At 41.5% G+C, this 21,921-nt stretch overlaps 1 protein-coding gene across 1 annotated transcript in view; it reads left to right on the plus strand.

Moving 5' to 3' along the window:
• The window catches only part of LOC122558127 (mucin-6-like), a 187,827-nt gene that overhangs the window by 147,594 nt on the left and 18,312 nt on the right, over nucleotides 1–21,921 (plus strand). Inside the window, exons 11-14 of the mRNA XM_043706446.1 lie at nucleotides 6,380–6,518; nucleotides 11,080–11,184; nucleotides 14,286–14,358; nucleotides 19,078–19,215. Coding sequence (XP_043562381.1) covers nucleotides 6,380–6,518; nucleotides 11,080–11,184; nucleotides 14,286–14,358; nucleotides 19,078–19,215 — 455 coding nt within the window. The remainder of the gene's footprint in view (nucleotides 1–6,379; nucleotides 6,519–11,079; nucleotides 11,185–14,285; nucleotides 14,359–19,077; nucleotides 19,216–21,921) is intronic.

The raw sequence follows: 21,921 nt of genomic DNA on the forward strand, positions 1-21,921 counted from the left end.
CTCCCCCCACCCTGTCTCAGTCAAATCCATCGAATTCAGCACCGCCTTCCTAACCTGCAATCCTCTTCCCGACCTCTCCGCCCCCCCCCCAGTCTGACCTATCACCCTCACCTTGTCCTCTTTCCACCTATCACATTTCCGACGCCCCTCCCCCAAGTCCCTCCTCCCTATCTTTTATCTTAGCCTGCTGGACCAACTTTCCTCATTCCTGAAGAAGGGCTAATGCCCGAAATGTCGATTCTCCTGTTCCCTAGATGCTGCCTGACCTGCTGCGCTTTTCCAGCAACACATTTCCATCACAGTATGTAGACAAGCTAACAAGGGGCGAGGCCACATTGGATTTGGTACTGGGTAGTGAACCTGGCCAGGTTTTAGATTTGGAGGTAGGTGAGCACTTTGGTTATAGTGGCTGCAATTCGGTTATGTTTACTTTAGCGATGGAAAAGAGTTCTTGCAGGGGAAGAGTTATTGCTGGGGGAAAGGCAATTATGTTGCCATTAGGCAAGATTTAGGATGCATAGGATGGGGAAGGAAACTGCAGGGGATGGGCACAATTGAAATGTGGAGCATATTTAAGGAACAACTAATGTGTGTCCTTGAAAGGTATGTACCAGTCAGGCAGGGAGGAAGTGATCGAGCGAGGGAGCCATTGTTTGTTGAGGAAGTTGAATCTCTTGTCAAGGGCAAGAAGAGGACTTATGTTAGGATGAGACGTGAAGGCTCAGTTAGGGCGCTTGAGAGTTACAGGTTAGCCAGGAAAGACCTAAAGAGAGAACTAAGAAGAGCCAGGAGCAGACATGAGAAGTCATTGGCAGATAGGATTAAGGAAAACCCTAAGGCTTTCTTTAGGTATATCAGGAATAAAAGAATGACTAGAGAAAGATTAGGGCCAATCAAGGACAATAATGGGAAGTTGTGCGTGGAGTCCATGGAGCTAGGGGACGCGCTAAATGAATATTTTTTGTCAGTATTCACACTGGAAAAAGACAATGTTGTCAAGGAGGGTACTGAGATACAAATTACTGGAGTAGATGAGATTGAGATTCACAAGGAGGACGTGTTAGCAATTCAGGAAGATGTGAAAATAGGTAAGTCCCCTGGGCTGAATGCGATTGATTCTAGAATTCTCTGGGAAGCCAAGGAGGAGATTGTCGAGTCTTTGGCTTTGATCTTTATGTCTTCATTGTCTATGGGAATAGTGCCAGAAGACTGGAGGATAGCAAATGTTGTTTCCTTGTTCAAGAAGGGGAGTAGAGACAACCCTGGCAATTATAGATCAGTGAGCCTTACTTTGGTTGTTGATAAGGAGTTGGAAAAGATTATAAGAGATAGGATTTATAATCATCTAGAAAATAATAAGTTGATTAGGGATAGTCAACACAGTTTTATGAAGTATAGGTCGTGCTTCACAAAACACATTGGGTTCTTTGAGAAGGTGTCCAAACAGATGGATGAGATTGATGTGGTGTATATGGATTTCAGTAAGGCGTTTAATAAGGTGCCCCACACTAGGCTTTTGCACACAATACAGAGGCATGGAATTGAGGGTTATTTAGCGGTTTGGATCTGAAATTGGCTCGCTGAAAGAAGACAGAGGGTGGTGATTGATGGGAGATGTTCATCTGGAGTTCAATTATGGAATGAGCTGCCAGAGGATGTGGTGGAGGCTGGTACAATTGCAACATTTAAGAGGCATTTGGATGGTATATGAATAGAAAGGGTTTGGAGGGATATGGGCCGGGTGCTGGCAGGTGGGTCTAGATTGGGTTGGGATATCTGGTCGGCATGGATGGGTTGGACCGAAGGATCTGTTTCCATGCTGTACATCTCTTTAACTCTATGGTGTACCACAAGGATCTGTTTTGGAGCTATTGCTGTTTGTCATTTTTATAAATGACCTGGAGCAGGTCATAGAAGGATGGGTTAGTAAATTTGTGGATGATACTAAGGTCAGTAGAGTTGTGGATAGTGACAAAGGGTGTTGCAGGTTAAAGTGGGACACGGAGCAAAATGTGGAAAATTGTGCGATGATTCACTTTGGAATGAGCAACAGGAATACAGAGTTCTGGCCTACTGGTAAGATTCTTGGCAGTGTAGATGAGCAGACAGATCTTGGTGTCCATGTGCATAGATCCCTGAAAGTTGCCACCCAGGTCGATAGGGTTCTCAAGAAGGCATATGGTGTATTTGCTTTTATTGGTATAGGGATTGAGTTTCAGAGCTATGAGGACATGTTGCAACTGTACAAATCTCTGGTGTGGCTGTACTTGGAGTATTGCACACAGTTCTGGTCACTGCATTATAGGAAAGACGTGGAAGCGTTGGAAAGGGTTCAGAGGAGATTTACTAGGATGTTGCCTGCTATGGCAGGAAGTTCTTATGAGGAAAGGCTGATGGACTTAAGGCTGTTTTCCTTGGAGAGAAGAAGGTTGAGAGGTGACTTAATTGAGATATATAAGATAATCAGAGGGTTAGATAGGGTGGACAGTGAGAGCCTTTTTCCTCGGATGGTGATGGCTAGTACAAGGGGACAGAGCTTTAAACTGAGGGGTGATAAATATAGGACAGACGTCAGAGGTAGTTTCTTTACTCGTGGAGTGTTAGGGGCATGGAACGCACTGCCTGCAACAGTAGTAGGGAATTTAAATGGTCATTGGATAAACATATGGATGAAATGGAATAGTGTAGGATAGAGAGGCTTTAGGTTGGTTCCACAGGTCGGCACAACATTGAGGGTCGAAGGGCCTGTACTGCACTGTAATGTTCTCTGTTCTAAGTCAGGGTCACAAGACCTGATTGCCTCAGACCTGGGCTTGGTCGGGAATGGATCTCTTGGTTCATCCATGATTTCTGGTTCTGGAATATGGACCAGTCCACTGACTCTGGGCAATCCTATTGAAGATCTTTGTTGCCTTAGACCAACAGTGCATTAATTGCAGTACTGTGCCCTCATGCTTCAATTTCTGCTTGCAACCTGGAAGGAGGAGCACAGTGTTGTGATCTGACTTTCCAAACTGCAGTTGGGAGATGGAGTTGTAAGCATCTTTGATGGCTGGATAGCAAAGGTAAACAATGTGCAGACGTCTGGTAGGATAAGAAATGTGTTGGTGGTATTTTGGTAGCACATTCTTAACGTTGGTTGAAATCACTGGCTACAATGAACAAGACCTTCGGATATTCTGTCTGAAGATTGTTTATAGCTTTGTAAATTTCATCAAATGCACTCTTCACTTTCACATGCGGTGGGATATAGACCACTGCCACAATAGTGGAAGTAAGCTCCTGAGGCAATTTGTAAGGACTGGACTTCACTGTAAAATATTTGAGGTCCAGGAAGCAGTAACTTGCCAGGGTCACTACGTCTGAGCACCAGGAGGTGTTGGTTAGGAGGCAGACCCCATGGCCCTTGCCTTGTCAGAGGATGTGAGCAGCCCATTCTGTGAACTGAGAAACCCTCAGATTGCAAAGCATAGTCAGATGTTACAGAAGTGAGCTATGCCTCGGTAAAACATATCGCACAGCAGTCCTTCAATTCCCTTTGGAAGTTGAGTCTCGCTTTAAATTCAACCATTTTGTTCTCAATGTCTTGAACGTTTGTCATAAATATGCTGTGGAGGGGAGACTTGACACCCTAAAGTTTCAGTCTCACTGAAGGCAGCGTGTCTGCCACATTTCCTGGATAGGTGGCTGCTCCTATTTGAGCAGGAAGTGAGGGAAGTTTAGATTAGATTAGATTAGATTACTTACAGTGTGGAAACAGGCCCTTCGGCCCAACAAGTCCCTTACCTAACACTACGGGCAATTTAGCATGGCTAATTCACCTGACCTGCACATCTTTGGACTTTAAAGCTAGCTGCCCTTGTTGAATGCTTTAATCAGTTAAGAGGTAGACTGCTGATCAAAATGCAAAATCGAGATTCCTTTCAAGTTTTTTCCCTAGATAATTAAAGTTTTTATCAATGTGCAAGAGGTGGCATCTCAGGTTAGACAGTGCACTTCAGATCTGAGGTACCACTGTTTTTTGACAGAAATGAATCTTGAATGAAATAATTCCCGTGTGTGTGTGCGTATGTGTGACAGAGAGTGTATGTGCGCGTTTGTGAGAGAGAATGTGTGTATGTTCATGTGTGCATTTGAAGCTCAACACCCACATAGCCACAATACTATGGTTCAGCGTCATGGAGAACTGGATTATGCATTCATCACTGAAGAGCAGTGCTCAAGATGAGAGAACTTGAGACTCTGATCAAAAAAAAGGAAAATGGCAAGTACAGACAGCTGGGATTGAGTGAACCTCCCCGAGGAGTATAAAGGCAGTGGGTATATACTCAAGAGGAAAGTCAGGAGGGCTAAATGTGGTCACGAGACAGCTTTGGCAAATAAGGAGAATCCAAGGAGATTTTACAAATACATGAAGGGCAAAAGAGTAACTAGGGAAAGAATAGGGTCCCTTAAAAATCAACAACACCTGTGTGTGGAACCGTAGGAGATGAGTGAGATACTAAACAAGTATTTTGCATGAGAATTTACTGTGGAGAAGGATGTAGAAGCTAGAGAACCTAGAGAAGTAGACATTGATCTTTTGGGAAGTTTTGTAGCTCAGGTTGAGGTTCTGGGTGTATGCTTGCTGATCTGGAGGGTTCATTTCCAGATGTTTCATCACACTACTAGGTAACATCTTCAGTGGGCCTCTGGGCGAAGCACCGCTGATAATGCCTGCTTTGTATTTATACATTTGGGATTCTTTGGGTCGGTGATGTCATTTCCTGTGGTGATGTCGTTTCCTGTTCTTTTTCTCAGGGGGTGGTAGATGGGGTCTAAGAACTAGAGGGCATAGGTTTAGGGTGAGAGGGGAAAGATATAAAAGAGACATAAGGGGCAACTTTTTACCTAGTAGGGTGACGAAACATCTGGAAATGAACCCTCCAGCTCAGCGAGCAAACCGACATCCATCTGATCAGGTGTATCCCAGATATCATGGGAAGCTTGGGAAGTGATTGCTGGGCCCTTTGCCGAAGTATTTATTTCTTATTAGCTTACAGACCGAACCCACTCAAAATATACTAAGAAAATGGGGCGGCATGGTGGCTCAGTGGTTAGCACTGCTGCCTCACGGTCCCAGGTTCGATTCCAGCCTCGGGTGACTGTCTATGTAGAGTTTACACATTCTCCCCGTGTCTGCCTGGGTTTCCTCTGGGTGCTCCGGTTTCCTCCCACAGTCCAAAGATGTGCTCCGGTTTCCTCCCACAGTCCAAAGATGTGCAGGCCAGGTGAATTGGCCATGCTAAATTGCAGATAGTGTTAGGTACATTAGTTAGAGGGAAATGGGTCTGAGTGGGTTACTCTTTGGAGGGTCAGTGTGGACTTGTTGGGCCGAAGGGCCTGTTTCCACAATGTAGGGAATCTAATAAAAAGATGGTATACGCTCTAACTTTTTCTTATTTTGAAGGTAGTTGTATGGTATTGTGTTACAGATGCAGTTTGATTGGTCAAACTATTCACATTAATCCAAACAGTCTTTATTTTAACACGGCAGTTAAAATACAGATGAAATAAACAGACAATAATTGGCTTAACTGTATTTTATTGAAATGCTTAACAAAATAATAGTTATATTAACTACTACTAATTAATTGTTCCAATATAGTAACATCCTTGGTAAAGACAAATTTAGTAAAACTTATTGTCTCACATGCAATTCTGGTACGTAGCAGAAAGAGAACTCCAGTTTTTAGCTGTAACAGAAGGAGGATGAAGAGCTTCCACGTTCAGCTTCAAGACTTGCATAAAATTAAAATTTAAAATCCTGTTTTTGTGGGAACTGACCCTACCCATTCAGGCTGATTCTATTCTTTTTTTTAAAAAGCTGTAAGGCCTCTCAGGCAGTTTATTCTGTTGGCTTTGATTGGGTTGCTTGGCGCCTCTGTCTCAACCTTGCTTCAAAAACAAAAGGGCAAGATACACTTATTCAAGCCACAGCAGTGTTACAACAGAGCCAAGCAAATTGTCACAGTCATAGACTCATAGAGATGTACAGCATCGAAACAGACCCTTTGGTCCAACTCATCCATGCCAACCATATGTGCTGAATTATTCTAGTCCTATTTGCCAGCACTTGGCCCATATCCCTCTAAAACCTTCCTATTCATATATCCATCCAATACAATGTTGTAATTGTACTAGCCTCCACCACATATTCGCAGCTCATTCCATATGCATACTACCTTCTCCATGAAAAAGTTGCCCCTTAGTTCTCTTTTAAATCTCACACTAAGCCTATTGGAGAAATATTGCATGAGAGTCTTCTCATAACTTTAGGTGTTATTTTGATGGCATTTGTATGAATTCAATAAAATTAAAAACTAATGTTTCTCTGTAGCATATGTGTTGGAGCACAATGGGACTGCTCTGACATTCAATGTCCTGGCACTTGTTCAATCGAAGGAGGCTCATTTGTGACGACGTTTGATGAAAGAACATACAGATTCCATGGTGATTGCGAGTATCTACTTGTTGGGGTAAGTTTTGACCGAATGTGAAGCACCAGTTGGTAATGCTGGGTGAAGTTTTAGATGCCTTTACTGTCTCAGAGAAGAAAAAATACTTCAGTAAAATTACACAACACCAGCATATTATGGGAATACTCAGTTGACATAGCAGTATCTGCTATCTGTGAAGAGAGAATCAAAGTTAATGGACTAAATTTTCCCTTTGGTGATGGGAGCTATGAGTCAGGAGTATTTCAAAATCGTTTTCTGTCATCAAAAATAAACTTTAGCATTCAACATGTATTCATAATGAGACCAGTTGGCAAGATAAAAGTCTCATTATCTGTTTATAGAGTCATTGAAACAGGTCCTTTGGCTCAAACTGGTCCATGCCAACCAAAATGTCCTTTCACATTAACCCCATTTCCCTGAACTTGGCCTATATCCTTCTAAGCTGAAAATGTGTTGCTGGAAAAGCGCAGCAGGTCAGGCAGCATCCAAGGAACAGGAGAATCAACGTTTCGGGCTTAAGCCCTTCTTCAGGAATGAAGAAGGGCTTATGCACGAAACGTCAATTCTCCTGTTCCTTGGATGCTGCCTGACCTGCTGCGCTTTTCCAGCAACACATTTTCAGCTCTGATCTCCAGCATCTGCAGCCCTCACTTTCTCCTCTATATCCTTCTAAATCTTTCCTATCCTTGTATTTGTCCAAACACCTTTTAAATGTTATTAATGTACTCAATCACTTCCGCAGGCAGCTCATTTCATATGCATGCCACCCTCTGTGTAAAAAGTTTGACCCTCAGGTTCCCTTTTATTCTTTCCCCTCTAACCTTAAATTGATGCCCTCTGGTCCTTAATTCCCCAATCCTTTGAAAAGACTGAGTGCATTCACCCTATCCATGTCTGCCATGATCTTAGGTATTTCTGTAAGATGCCCCCTCAATCTCCCAAACTGGAAAGAAAACAGTCCTAACATGTCCAACCTCTCCCTGTAAACTCAATCCCTTGAGTACTGGCAACATCCTTATAAATATCTTTTTCACTCTTAACAGTTTAATAATGTCCTACCCACAGTAAGGTGGACAAAACTGAACACATTACTTCAAGTGCAGCCTCACCAACATCTTGTAGAATTGCAACATAACTTCTCAACTTATATAATCAATGCCGTGACTTGATGAAGACCAGTGTGCCAAAAGTCTTCTTCACTGCCCTGTCTACCTGTGACTCCACTTTCAGAGAACTGTACATCTGAACTCTAAGATCCCTCTGTTCCTTTGCACTATGTAAAGCCCTACCATTCACCATGAAATTCCCACCTTGATTTGACTTTCCAAAATGCAACCTCACACTTATCGATATTAAACTCCATTTCCCATTTCCTGGCCCACTTCCCCAGCTGATCAAGGACCTGCTGCAATTTCTGATAATCTTCCTCACTGTTCATGATATCATCTATTTTAGTGTCATCTGCAAACTTACTAATCATGCCTTGTAGATTCTGATCCAAATCATTGATATGGATAACAAATAGCAGTGGGCCCAGCACCGACCCCTGAGGCACAAATCTAGTCACAGGCCTCCAGTCAAACAAGCATCCTTCCATTATTACCCTCTGCTTCCTACCATCAAGCCAATTGTGTATCCAATTTGCCAGCTCCCCCTGGATTCCACGCGATTTAACCTTCCAGAGCAGCCTACCATGCGGAACCATGTCAAAGGCATTACTGAACCCCATGCAGACTACGTCTACTGCCCTGCCCTCATCAATCTTCATGGTCACTTCACCAAAGAATTCTAATAAATTTGTGAGGCACAATCTCCCAACCACAAAGCCATGCTGACTATTCCTACTCAAACCCCGTCTTTCCAAATGCATGAACACCTTATCCCTCAGCATCTTCTCGAGTAATCGAACGGCCACAGATGTTAAGCTTACTGGTCTATAGTTCCCAGGTTTTTCTTTGTAGCACGTCTTGAATAAGGGCACAACATTTGCTACCCTCAAGTATTTCGGGACCTCATTCGTGGCTAACAATGATGCAAAAGTATCAGCCAGGGCCCCCGCAATTTCATGTCTAACCTCTTGCAGTGATGTTGGATATATTTGGTCAGGAGCAGGAAATGTATTCACTTGGATACATTCTAATACATCTAATATCTCATTTACTGTAATATGGACTGACCCCAAGAAATCACCACTAACTTCCCCAAGTTCCCAAGTCTTCATGTCTTTCTTCACAGTAAATACAGAGGAGAAATATTCATTGAGGACCATGCCCATTTCCTGCAGTTCTACACATACATGTCCACATTGGTCCTTGAGGGGTCCTATTCTCTCTTTAGTTATTCTTTTCTGGTTAATTTACATAAAGATCCTCTTTGGATTCACTCTAATCTTCTCAGCCAAGGCTATCTGGTGTCCCCTTTTCACCCTCCTGATTTCCTTCTTTAGTAAACTCCTGTATCCCCTATATACCTCGATCGATTCCCTTAATCCCAGCTGTCTGTACCTGAGCCGTGCCTCCTTTGTCCTGGTCAAAGCCTCAATATCTCTTGTCATCCAGGCTTACCTATTCCTGCTAACTTGCCCTTCACCCTCACAGGAACATATGGAACTTGGACTCTAGCTATCTCACTTTTAAAGGCCTCCCACTTGCTGGAGGTCCCTTTGCCTGCAAACAGATTTCTTCAATCAACCCCTGAAAGCTCCTGTCTAATTCCATCAAAATTTGCCTTGCTGAAATTGAGAACTTGATGATGGGGGCCAGTTTTGTCTGTCTCCATAACTATTTTAGAATTAATAGAACTATAGTCACTGGTCCCAAAGTGCTTCCCCCACTGTCACCTCACTCACCTGTCCTGTCGTATTTCCCATGAGTAGATCAACTTTTGCCCCTTCCTGAGTAGGGCCCTCTATATACTGTTTGAGGACACTTTCTGGAATGCAATTAACAAATTCCGCCTCATCTAAGCCCTCAATGCTATGGCAGTTCCAGTCTATGTTAAGAAAATTAAAATCCCCTACTATGACAATCCTGTTGCTCCTGCAAGTCTCCCCAGTCTCCTGCATATTTATTCCTCTAATTCCCATTGACTATTTGAGGGCCTATAGGACAACCCCTATAATGTCACCATTCTCTTCTTATTTCTTAGCTCCACCCACAAAGCCTCACTGGATGATCCTTCAGTTATTTCACCTCTGATTAGCCTACTTTGTTGATTCAATTGTAACATTTAAGTGTCGTTCTTGCTCTCTCTCTTTCTCCCTCTAATTTTTTCCCCTTATCTCAAGAATTGATGATCAGCAAAGTAGTCAAAGAGGTCATTGAGAGTTATGTCAAATGCTGATTTCTCACCAATAACCTGCTCATTGCTACTCAGTTTAGCTCATATGGTCTTTTGGCTTCAGGCTATTGTCCAAACATGGACAGAATAACTGAACTCAGAATGGCAGGAGAGAGTGACTGCCTTGGACATCAGGTAGCTTTTAACCAAGTGTGGCATCACGTTGTCCTAGCAAAACTAAAATCAATGGAATTTGAAGAGAAAATTCCCTCACTGGTTAGACTCATATCTAGAACAAAGGAAGATGGCTTTAGCTTTTGGTGATCTATTATTTTAGTTCCATCTCTGCATGAGTTCCGCAGGGGATTTTAGCTGTGTCAGCAATAACCTTTTCTCCATCATTAGTCAGAAATGGGCATGTTTGCTGATGGTTGGAAATCTTCAATATAAATTCACTAGTTCTCACGTCCTGGAACAACATCTGTTGCAAGTAATATCCTTGCTACACAAGTGGCAAGTGATGATCATCTCCAGCAAGAGAGAACCAAACTATCACTTTTTGACCATGAATAGCACGAGCATCATCAAATCCCTCAATGGCTAGCGTTTTGGGGTGACCATTGACTGGAAGCGGAGTTGGACTAGCCATATATATAATGTGGTTGCAACAGCTGATCAGAGGGTAGGAATTCTGTGAGGAGTGACTGACTTCCTGTCTCCCCTTTACCTGTCCAACACCTACAAGGCATAAATCAGTTGTGAGATGAGATATTCTCTACCTGCTTGGATGAAGGCAGCTTCAACAACACTCAACAAATTAGTCATCATCCGGGACCGAAGTAGCCTGATTGATTGGCACTTCATCCACATCTTTCAAAATTAATTCCATCCATCTCCAATGCCAGTGCACTGCAGCAACTCACTAAATCTCCTTTGACACTGTCTTTCAAGCTGTGACATCTGAAACATTTAGAAAGACAAAAGTACCAGATGCATGAAAAACACCACCAACTATGGCCCCCTAAGGTTCTTGACTTGGAGTTATTGACTTCATTGCTGCAAGTCAAAACTCAGCCAATACCTTCTTAACAACACTGTAAGTGGTCCAATAAGGTAGCTCATCAGCACCTGCTGAAGACCAGTCAAAGATATATAATAAATGCTGGTATAGCTATTCAAATCCTGTGATGAATTTAAAAACTCAGTAATTTGCATGTTTTGTTCATTTGAAAATGATTGCTGAAAGGAGTGAAGCTAATATATATTTTATGGAATAATCTACGTTTTTTTTGTTTTGCAGAGCAATAAAATGGCCAGGCATGGTACTGTAGAAGCAGTTTTTGAACAATGCGGTACTACATACACAAAAACCCGTTTAGCAAGTGTCATCTATGCTACTTATGAGGTAAGTAGATAGAGTCATGGAGATGTACAGCACGAAACAGACCCTTCATTAAGTCATACAGCACAGAACCAGACCATTTGCCCCAACTTGTCCATGCCCACCAGGTTTCCTTAACTGAACTAGTCCCATTTGCCTGCGTTTGGCTCATATTCCTCTAAACCTTACCTATCCATGCATCTGTTCAAATTTTTAAATTGCAATTGTACTTGCCTCTCTTATTTCTGGCAGCTCATTCCAGATACACACTACACACTGTCAGATAGAATTACCCCTCAGGACTCTTTAAAATCTTTCTCCTCTCACCTTAAACTTACATAAACATAGAACTCTACTGCACAGGAACAGGCCCTTTGGCCCACGAAAATGACACCAAATAAGAGGCAACTTTTTCACGCAGAGGGTGGTACGTGTATGGAATGAGCTGCCAGGGGAAGTGGTGGAGGCTGGTACAATTGCAACATTTAAGAGGCATTTGGATGGGTATATGAATAGGAAGTGTTTGGAGGGATATGGGCCAGGTGCTGGCAGGTGGGACTAGATTGGGTTGGGATATCTGGTTGGCACGGACAGGTTGGACCGAAGGATCTGTATCTATGCTGTACATCTCTATGACTCTATGATCCCGACTGCCTGCTATTGATCTATATCTGTCCATTCCTTGCATATTCATGTGCTTATCTAAAAGTCCCTTAAATGCTGTTGTAACTGCATCCACCACCACCCTTGGCAGTGCGTTACTGATTTCTACCACCCTCTGTGTAAAAAACTTGCCCCTCACATTTCCTTTGATCTTTCCCCATAACATCAAATGCATGCCCCCTAGTATTTGACATGTCAATTCTGGGGAAAAAGATTTTGACCATCTACCCTATGCATCTCATAATTTAATAGACTTCTATTAAGTCCACAATCAGCCTTCGCAGCTGAAGAGAAAACAACCCTAGTTATTCTAGCCTTTCCTTACAGCTCATATCCTTTAATCCAGGCAGCATCCTGGTAAATCTCTTTTGCACCCTCTACAAAGTTTCTAATTCCTTCTTGTAATGTGGCAACCAGAATTGAACGTAGTGCTCTAAGTGTGGCCTAACCAAAGTCTTACAAAGCTGAAACATGACATCCTGACTCTTGTAGAGAAAGTGAGGGCTGCAGATGCTGGAGATCAGAGCTAAAAATGTGTTGCTGGAAAAGCGCAGCAGGTCAGGCAGCATCCAAGGAACAGGAGAATCGACGTTTCGGGCATAAGCCCTTCTTCCTGAATTGGGAGGTCATGTTGTGGTTGTACAGGACATTGGTTAGGCCACTGTTGGAATAGAGTGGTGCTGGAAATCCACAGAAGGTCAAGCAGCATCCGAGGAGCAGGAAAATCGACGTTTCAGGAAAAGCCCTTCATTAGAAATAGAGGCAGAAAGCCTCCAGAGTGGAGAGATAAATGGGGTGGGGTGGGGCTGGGGAGAAGGTAGCAAAGAGTACAATAGGTGAATGGGGGTGGGGAGAGGCTGAATAGGCTGGGGCTATTTTCCCTGGAGTTTCAGAGCTGAGAGGTGTCCATTCAGAGGTTGTACAGTATTGGAATTGATCCTCCTGGGACCAGATGCGGCGGAGACGAAGGAATTGGGAATATGGGATGGCGTTTTTACGGGGGCAGGGTGGGAGGAGGTGTAATCTAGGTAGCTGTGGGAGTCGGTCGGTTTATAGTAAATGTCCGTGTTGATTCGGTTACCCAAGATAGAATGGAGTGGTCTAGGAAGGGGAGGGAGGGAGGAGTCTGAGACGGTCCAGGTAAATTTGAGGTCGGGGTGGAAGGTGTTGGTAAAGTGGATGAACTGTTCAACCTCCTCGTGGGACTTATCCAACGAAGAGGCAGGCATAGCTGGGGCCCATGTGGATGCCCATGGCTACTCCTTTGGTTTGGAGGAAGTGGGAGGATTGGAAAGAGAAGTTGTTCAGAGTGAGGACCAGTTCAGTCAGTCGAAGGAGGGTGTCAGTGGAAGGGTTCTGGTTGGTATGGCGGGAAAGGAACAAACGGAGGGCTTTGAGTCCTTCGTGATGGGGGATGGAGGTGTACAGGGATTGGAAGAGCATGGTGAAGATAAAGCGTTGGGGACCGGGGAAGCGAAAACCATGGAGGAGGTGGAGGGCGTGGGTGGTGTCCTGAACGTTGGTGGGGAGTTCTTGGACTAAGGGGGACAGGACCGTGTCGAGGTATGCAGAGATGAGTTCGGTGGGGCAGGAACAGGCTGAGACAATGGGTCGGCCGGGGCAGTCAGTTTTGTGGATTTTGGGCAGGAGGTAGAAACGGGCGGTGCGAGGTTGTGGGACTATGAGGTTGGAGGCGGTGGAAGAGAAATCCCCTGAGGTGATGAGGTTATGGATGGTCTGGGAGATGATGGTTTGGTGGTGGGAGGTGGGGTCATGGTCAAGGGTGCAGTAGGAGGAGGTGTCTGCAGTTGGCGTTTAGCCTCTGCGGTGTAAAGGTCGGTGCACCAAACTACTACCGCGCCTTTGTTACATGTCTCTTGCTGTAAATATCAAAAAAAAATACTTTCATGTATCAGTCAGTTTGAAAGTTCCTAGGTGGCAACATTTAACTCTGCCCAGCAGTAGAGGACAGGTTTTTGCAAGGGTTTCAGTTGGTCATTCAGGACAAGCTGGGGTTATTAAGGACCAGTTCAAAAGATTACAGAGGTGGAAGTTAATCAGTTGTGAGAGATACAGAGACTGGACTCCATGCTGTTAGCATCTTCCCTGCAATACAATTAAACTACACAGTTATGTAATAAAGTCCCAACATGCTGCCAGATATTGCGTTTTCACAGCAATTTCAGTTTTTGTTTCTGATTTCCAGCAACTGCAATCTTTTGGTTTTTTGAATTTGATCTTGTATAGTAATAGCAAGTTGGCAATACTGAATTAAAGTCCATTTTAAACAACATCCAATTTCCTTTTCTTTTGACACTGAATATCCTACCCCAATCCTGTTATGCTGTTATTTAAGCATATAGTTTGATTTTGTATTTCTTTACCAAATCATGCAACGCTCTTGCCTTAAACTAATGAATACAATTGCTTGAATTTAGCTAAATATTTTTTGAATTTCACAGATGAAAATCGTTTTTTCAATGGATGGGAAAATAGAAGTAAATAATCAACAGAAAGATTTACCATTTCGGGCAGGTAAGAAGAAAAATGATTTGTCTCCCAGGGACTTTTTGCTAATATACCTTTTGAAATACAAGGCTCCGTATACAATTTGCAAATCTGGGTCATTCACACATTTGTATTTTCTGTCTTTCTTATGAGCAAGCTTCTCCTCAATTCTAGTCAATCCTCTGTAAGGCACATGTCAGGACTGTGATGCAGCACATCCCAACTTGCCTGTTAGAGTGTGTAGTGATTGGAACGAGGTCAGCCAGGTAGATCTCATAGAATATTATTCCCTGGTTGGGGCTGTTAATCTGGTCCATTCAGGGAGCCCTAGCTGATATATATAAACAGGAGTATCAGGGGTTCTGCTCACTCTAGGAGCAAGCTCTGTGCTAGTTGGGTCAGTGTCTTGTACAATGTACGTGTAAGCAAAGGTTGACTTGGTGACGGGATACCGGCCTTCGTGAAATTATTTCACAGTGCAGCTCCACCAACTTACAAGAAGCTTAAAACCATCCAAGGCAAAGTATCTCATTGACTGACACCCATATACCACATCAGCATTCTCTTCCTTCAAGATTAATGCAAAGAAGCATTTGCCATCTACAAATTGCACTGTAGTAACTTACCAAGGCTTCTCTGACAACATCTTCCTAACCCATGGACACTACCACTTGCAACTTTCCCTCGTAAGTCATATGTCACCTTGACTTTGAACTATACTACTTTTGCTTCACTGTTGCTATCGCAATTTTGGAACTTGCTTCCTCAAAGGATAGTTGGTGTCCCTATATCAAAGAGCCGCCGAGGTTCATGGAGACAGCACATCACCACCTTCTCTAGGGCAATTTGGCGTGGGCAATAGATGTTAACCTAGCTAGTATGTCATGATATGAACAAGAACATGAAAAATAGGAGTTGGAGTAGAAAGAATGGCCTTCCTTGAGACTGCTCCATTGCTTTTGGCTGACCTTTTGGATTACTTGCACTTCCCTATCCACTTTTGGTATTCCTTGATTGCCAGGGAGGCAAAAAAAACCCTCTATCTCTGATAGAGGGCTTTTACAGCATTGACATACATGGATAAAGAAGATTTGCTGGAATTATTCAGGGATTTTGGGATCATATTTGAGGTATCATATTTGAGGATCATATTCCCTGAGGTAGAAAATTCCAAAGGTCATAATGCTTTGGTGGAAATAATAATTCTTAACTCCTTATCCTAAGACTTATGCTCTCTTTGTCTAGATTCCTCAGCCAAGAGAATAAGCTTCCCTATATTTAACCTGCCAAGCCTCTTTAGAATCTTGTATGTTTCTTAGGATCACTGCTGTTATATTCTTGCTATTGTTATTGTTAGATTAGTGCAAAACATTTCATGAGTGTACTAAAGCATATAATTCATGAACTTTATTTCAACACATCTTACTGTTCTAGCTTATATCATTGGCATAAGCATCCACCCGATTAAATGAAAGGTCAGACCTTATGATGCTGCATCACATGGAAGCTGATCCTGTGATGATGTACACCTGGGTGTAAGCCAATACAAACCCAACCACCTGATTCATGTTCTTCAAAACTCAGAGACCTTCGGTTGGGAGCATACATTCAGACTTCTATCATAGCACAAATCTCTCATCTTAGGATTCAATCCATTGATCTTTTGTTTTTCTACCTGCAATGCAAGCATATCAATCTTTGACGGAGACAAAATCGTGCAGAGTACTCAAATATGATCCCAAAATCCCTGAATAATTCCAGCAAATCTTCTTTATCCATGTATGTCAATGCTGTAAAAGCCAAAGTGTAATTTTGTCTTCCAAATTGCTTGCTGTACCTGTGTTGTATTTTTTTCTGTTCCTTGTATGAGTATATATAAGTAACTCTGAACTTCACCATTTAGAACTTTCACACCTTCTAAACCATAGTTCTGCACCTCTTTTCTTATTGCCAATGTCTCACATTTCCAAATTATATGCCAAGTGCCATTTTATGGCAATAAGACCAGAAGAAATATGTGCAGCAGTACATCATTTGGCCCATTAAGCTTGCTTTGCTATTCAGTAAGTTCATGGCTCATCTGATTGATTCATTTTCCTAATTTCTCTATATCTCATCACTCCATGGTTGATCAAAAATCTATCGAACTCAGCTCACGATGTATTTGGTGGCCTAGTCTTTACTCTTCTTTGATGAGCTGAATTTCAGACACCACAAATGATTGGAAAGAAGAAATTCCTCCTTATATCTGTGTTAAATGGGTGACAACTCCATGAGAGTATGCTTTCTTCTAGTGTCCATTCATCTAAACTCCAGTGAGTATCGGCCTCACCTGCTCAACTCTTTCATTTGAACAGTAAGTGGCACTACTGCCTCACAGGGCCATGGACCCGGGTTCGATTCCATCTCGGGCAACTGTCTGTATGGAGTTTGCACACTCTTCGTGTGTCTGCTTGGGTTTCCACAGGGTGCTTCAGTTTGCTCCAACAGTTCAAAGATGTGCAGGTTAGGTGGATTGGTCATGCTAAATTGCCCATAGTGTTCAGGGATGCCTAGGTCAGGGGTAAATATAGGGTAGGGGAATGGGTCTGGGTGGGTTACTCTTTGGACGGTCGGTGTGGACTTGTTGGGCCGGAGAGCCTGTTTCTACACTGTTCTATTCACCTGTTCTACTGTTCTTCTTCTATTCTTCTTCAAATGCAGACATACTCTTCCATAAATAATAATATTAGAAATGTGTACAGTTGCATTCTCACCAATGTCCTTTTCATAACAAGACAACTTCCTTTAGTATCTCATTCCATTTGGAGTGAAAGACTACATTTAATTTCCCTGCTTTATTTTGCAGCACCGACATGCTAATGTTTTTGTGATTGTCGTCACATAACGTGTTAACATTCTTCCTGCCAAAGAATGCAATCTAATTTTTTCTCGCCTGACAGTCTGCTCGTTTTGGTCCAAGGTTAAAAGTCACACAATACCAGGTTATAGTCCAACAGGTTTATTTGGAAGCACTAGCTTTTGGAACGCTGCTCCTTTATCAGGATTCGGAGATGCCGGTGTTGGACTGGGGTGTACAAAGTTAAAAATCACACAACACCAGGTTATAGTCCAACAGGTTTAATTGGAAGCGCACTAGCTTTCGGAACGATGCTCCTTCATCAGGTCTTTGTGAAACTATCACTGTATTCTAACAGATGAAAGGCTTAACAGACAATCAATTCTTCAATGTATAATTTCAGTTACATCAGACTGCAAATTTTTGCTATAAATTCTGTGTTACGATCGAGCCCTCCACAATCACCTGATGAAGGAGCGTCGCTCCGAAAGCTAGTGTGCTTCCAATTAAACCAATATAACCTGGTGTTGTGTGATTTTTACCTTTATCAGGAGGTTGTGAAGTATAAGATCGTAAGACACAGAATTTATAGCAAAAGTTTACAGTGTGATGTGACTGAAATTATATATTGAAAAAGGCCTGGAATGTTTGTTAAATCTCTCATCTTTTAAAATGAACATGTGGTTTCAGTTCTTTCATATGTAAGTCGCAGAAATTTTTAAAAGTTACATTTTCAAGTGAACTTTAGCAATTGGTGTCATGTTGGCCCAGATAATGCATTTGAGTTGTGATGTGCCCTGTGTGAGACTGTGCCATAATGGTCAGACTAATTCTAATCTAAAAAAGCGTATTTTAGATTAGAACAGCTATAAATTCTGTGTCTTATGTACTTATACTCCACAACCACCTGATGAAGGAGCAGCACTCCGAAAGTTAGTGCTTCCAAATAAACCTGTTGGACTATAACGTGTGTTGTGTGATTTTTAGCTTTGTACACCCCAGTCCAATACCGGCATTGCCAAATCAGTTTTGGTCCACTTACTTACATGTATTCTGTTAGGGATTCTTCTATATTTGCATCAGTCGCAAATTTAGCTACTAAAAACATTATCCCTTTAACATAGTCATTAATATAGATCATTAATAATGAGTGCCCTGCAGTGATCCCTCTGGCACTTCATTGGTTTGTTTGCAAACTTGGAACTGAGCCACTTATCACAATCTTGTTTCCTGTTTGTTAGATAATTGTCTACCTATGCTAATACGTCACCTCCACCGTGAGTTTGTGTCTTGTGCAGGAATCTTTTACATCCAGTTTATCAAATGCCTTTTTGAAATCGAAGTACATTACATCTATTGGTTCTTGTTTATCCACTGAAAGGGTTGAATAAGAGTTAAGCAGTTTCAGTTAGAAGTGATTTGGTTAAAAAGTCAGAACTGAAATATCAAGATGTACAGAAAGAGCATAAGGATTGTGGATAGCTAGGTCACACAGTCTTCGATAAGGAAGACCCTGGGTAAGTACATACATTGCCTGTTATATGTTTGTAAGAAAGAGTATACAACCAACAAGACACCTGATCAACATATGGTACTTGACCTGTTGTGTATAAAAGCTAGAAATCTGTGATGCATTCCACAGATTAGTTTTGACTTATAAGGCTGACTCTCATTGGGTTCACTTGAATAAACAATCATAATTTGTATCCGAGTTTCCTGTAGTTTGTTAAGTGGATACTGTGTCATTAAACTTGACAAACTACCAGAACACTTAGGCACAGCTTACCATCAAATATCAGTTAAATCTTAGAAAAAACAGACTCATCAAATTTCAGGTCATACTTGAACTGTGGTTCAGGAACCTATAGGCATATTTATTACTTACATACCTATTTTGATATTTTTAGGCAATGTCAAAATCTACAGACGCTCTTCCAATTACATTCAAATGAATACCAACTTTGGCCTGGACATACTTGTAAAGGTTATTGAAGTTTTCCAGGTGTATATCACAGTTGGAGTGATGTTTTATGGCAGTACCAGTGGTAAGCATTTAAGCATGTAATTTAATATATTAATGAATGTAATAGGAGATGTTACAAAGTGTGGGAATGGTGATTTTCTTTCTCTAACAGCAGTGTTTATTCAATACTATGATATTGGATTGAAATTTTTTTTGCTATATTTTTACTTATCTTCTTTATAAAATTTTGATTTATTCTTAATTAAGGAATAGTATCAAATTTCTGCCAGAGATTAAAGTATAATTAATCGAAAGTTTGCTTGTGCAATACAGTAGCTAGTAAATCTTTTCAACTCTGGCAGAAATTTGCTTCATGTAAAGGCATGATGGTGAAATCATACTCTGATATTGATTTACAAATAGATCTGTATGAAATGTCCTTATTTTTTCTTGAAATATAGTGTATCAGCTTTAAGTTAATTAATACCTCTATTGAAGTAACAGACAAAGCAAGACCATACTGACTTGTATTAGATGACTCCATGACAATGCTTCAAAGAGATGACTCATTAACAGGCAAAATTCCCTGTTTTGGAATTGAGGATTAATTCAAATCACAAACTTCTGGAGCTTACTTGTCTACTTTTAGCACTGTTTGTGGATAACGTTTAAATGCAGAATGACATTATTTCATGATCTATGTAAAAATGGGCAGATGTTCACAGGGTTAGAAATACAAAGATTGAATTAGAAACAGAAAATAGGAGCCGGAATAAGTTGTGGCAAAGGAACAGAGTAATGATATGGGTAAAGACAACCAAAGTGAGACAAGCGAAAACAGCAAGTTTAACATAAATGGTTTGTCAGGTGATTGCAGGGAATAAAAGTTAAAACACCAAAATTACTAGTTTTTTTTATCAGAATGTACAAAGTATCTGCAATAAGGTAGATGAACACCGGTGGCATAGATAGAGATAAATGGTTTATGTTAATTATCATTAGAGAGGTGTGCTAGCTTAGTGTTTAAGGCTGGAAAATAAATATTTCAGGGTGCACAATATTTCAGAATGACAGACAGAATGGCAAAGTAGCAGTAAAGCATGACATATTACATTTGTGGGGAAGGACTATTATAAATAATTATAAAAGGACTATTACTGTAAAAAAAACAGTAGTTGGAATTAGCATTAGTCTCTTAGCAGCAGAGACTTCCTATCACAGGGAGTGAGGAAATCTTTTGTGTCTGTTTTCACTGTAGAAGACAATGGTTGCATACCAAAAATAGAAGCTCATCTAAGGGTTGTGGAGGAATTCAGAAATTAGGATAATTTATGTGGAAAAAGTATTGGACAAACTCAAGGGACTAAAATCGGACAGAATCCCTTGGGCCTAATGATCTACATCCATGGGTTCAAAAAGAGATAGTTGCAGAGTTCATGAATGTGCTAGCTATGACTTTTTTCTAAATTCCTGAGATTCAAGAATGGTCCCATCAGATTAAGAGTTGGTAAATATAAAGCAACTTGTCAGAGCATTTTTCCCTTGACAGGGAATGAAGACTCAGGAGACAGGCAGAACTCGAGCAAGTGAAAGTTTATTCATGCAGAAACCAGTTAAAGTAGGAATAAAGCTAAAGGATCTTCCCTGAATCTGACTTCAACATGAGAAAGCAATTTTTCCCTTAATCCCTCAGATCGGAAGATAGATCAATGACACACTCACTCTCGTACAGTAAAACGTTGTATCTTTATACATTTCTGTATTACAGCAATTACATACAATGTGACTACTACCCTTCCTTCCTAATACATACACCCAATCCAGTAAAACATCTTACCAGTGATGGGCACCTGCTTCGCCAGCCTCGGCTTCCTATTACTTCATGGTGTCTACCAGCCATTTTCATCTCTAGTCCTTGGTATCTTTCTCTGTATCCTATTTATTCACTTATCCAAAGTCACTGGCTGTATACCTTTAGATCTGTTTCAGGCTAGCTTATCTTGTACGCACAGCTTGAATTCTGTTATTCACTGTATTCTATTTAATTGTAACTAATTGCTATAACGTTTGTAATAGTGATCTCTTCTGAAGTTAGTTAAGGTTAGATATAGCTACTCCTACTCTTAGTACTCTGTAATTAATGGCTGTGAACAATCTATTTTGTCCAGGGTGAATGAGCGTACTTCCTCAAGCTAATTAACTTTCACACATAAGCATAAATGTTTTGGTTATATGCATCTATATTTATGTTGAAGAGTAATTAAGAAATAACTACTTGCTATGAAATGGATAACTTTTGTTCGGATAGCTAGTTAGGGAGTTTAGAATGCTATTATCTTGTCACTGGTGTTTTATTCACTTAGTGGCATAATCCCACTTTCACTAGTGAGCTGAGAATATTTGCTTGTTTGTCTCAGAAGACATATTTTTGTCATATCTGTCTATGATGGTTGCTGCTCAAGACCCTTTTATTGGCTTTGGACTAGGTTTGTTTGAAGGTACCATTATTTTCTTTTACATAAAAGCTGGGACAGACTGTTAGTCTTCTTTCAGCCATCTTGTGTTTTAATGTTATGCCAGGCTATTGTTTTTGTTGAAAATGTGTTGCTGGAAAAGCACAGCAGGTCAGGCAGCATCCAAGGAGCAGGAGAATCGATGTTTCGGGCATGAACCCTTCTTCAGGAATGAGGAAAGTGTGCCAAGCAGGCTAAGATAAAAGGTAGGGAGGAGGGACTTGATGGAGGGGTGTTGGAAATGCGATACGTGGAAGGAGGTTAAGGTGAGGGTG

The sequence above is a fragment of the Chiloscyllium plagiosum genome, chromosome 16, assembly GCF_004010195.1.
Source record: "Chiloscyllium plagiosum isolate BGI_BamShark_2017 chromosome 16, ASM401019v2, whole genome shotgun sequence".
Classification (NCBI taxonomy): domain Eukaryota; kingdom Metazoa; phylum Chordata; class Chondrichthyes; order Orectolobiformes; family Hemiscylliidae; genus Chiloscyllium; species Chiloscyllium plagiosum.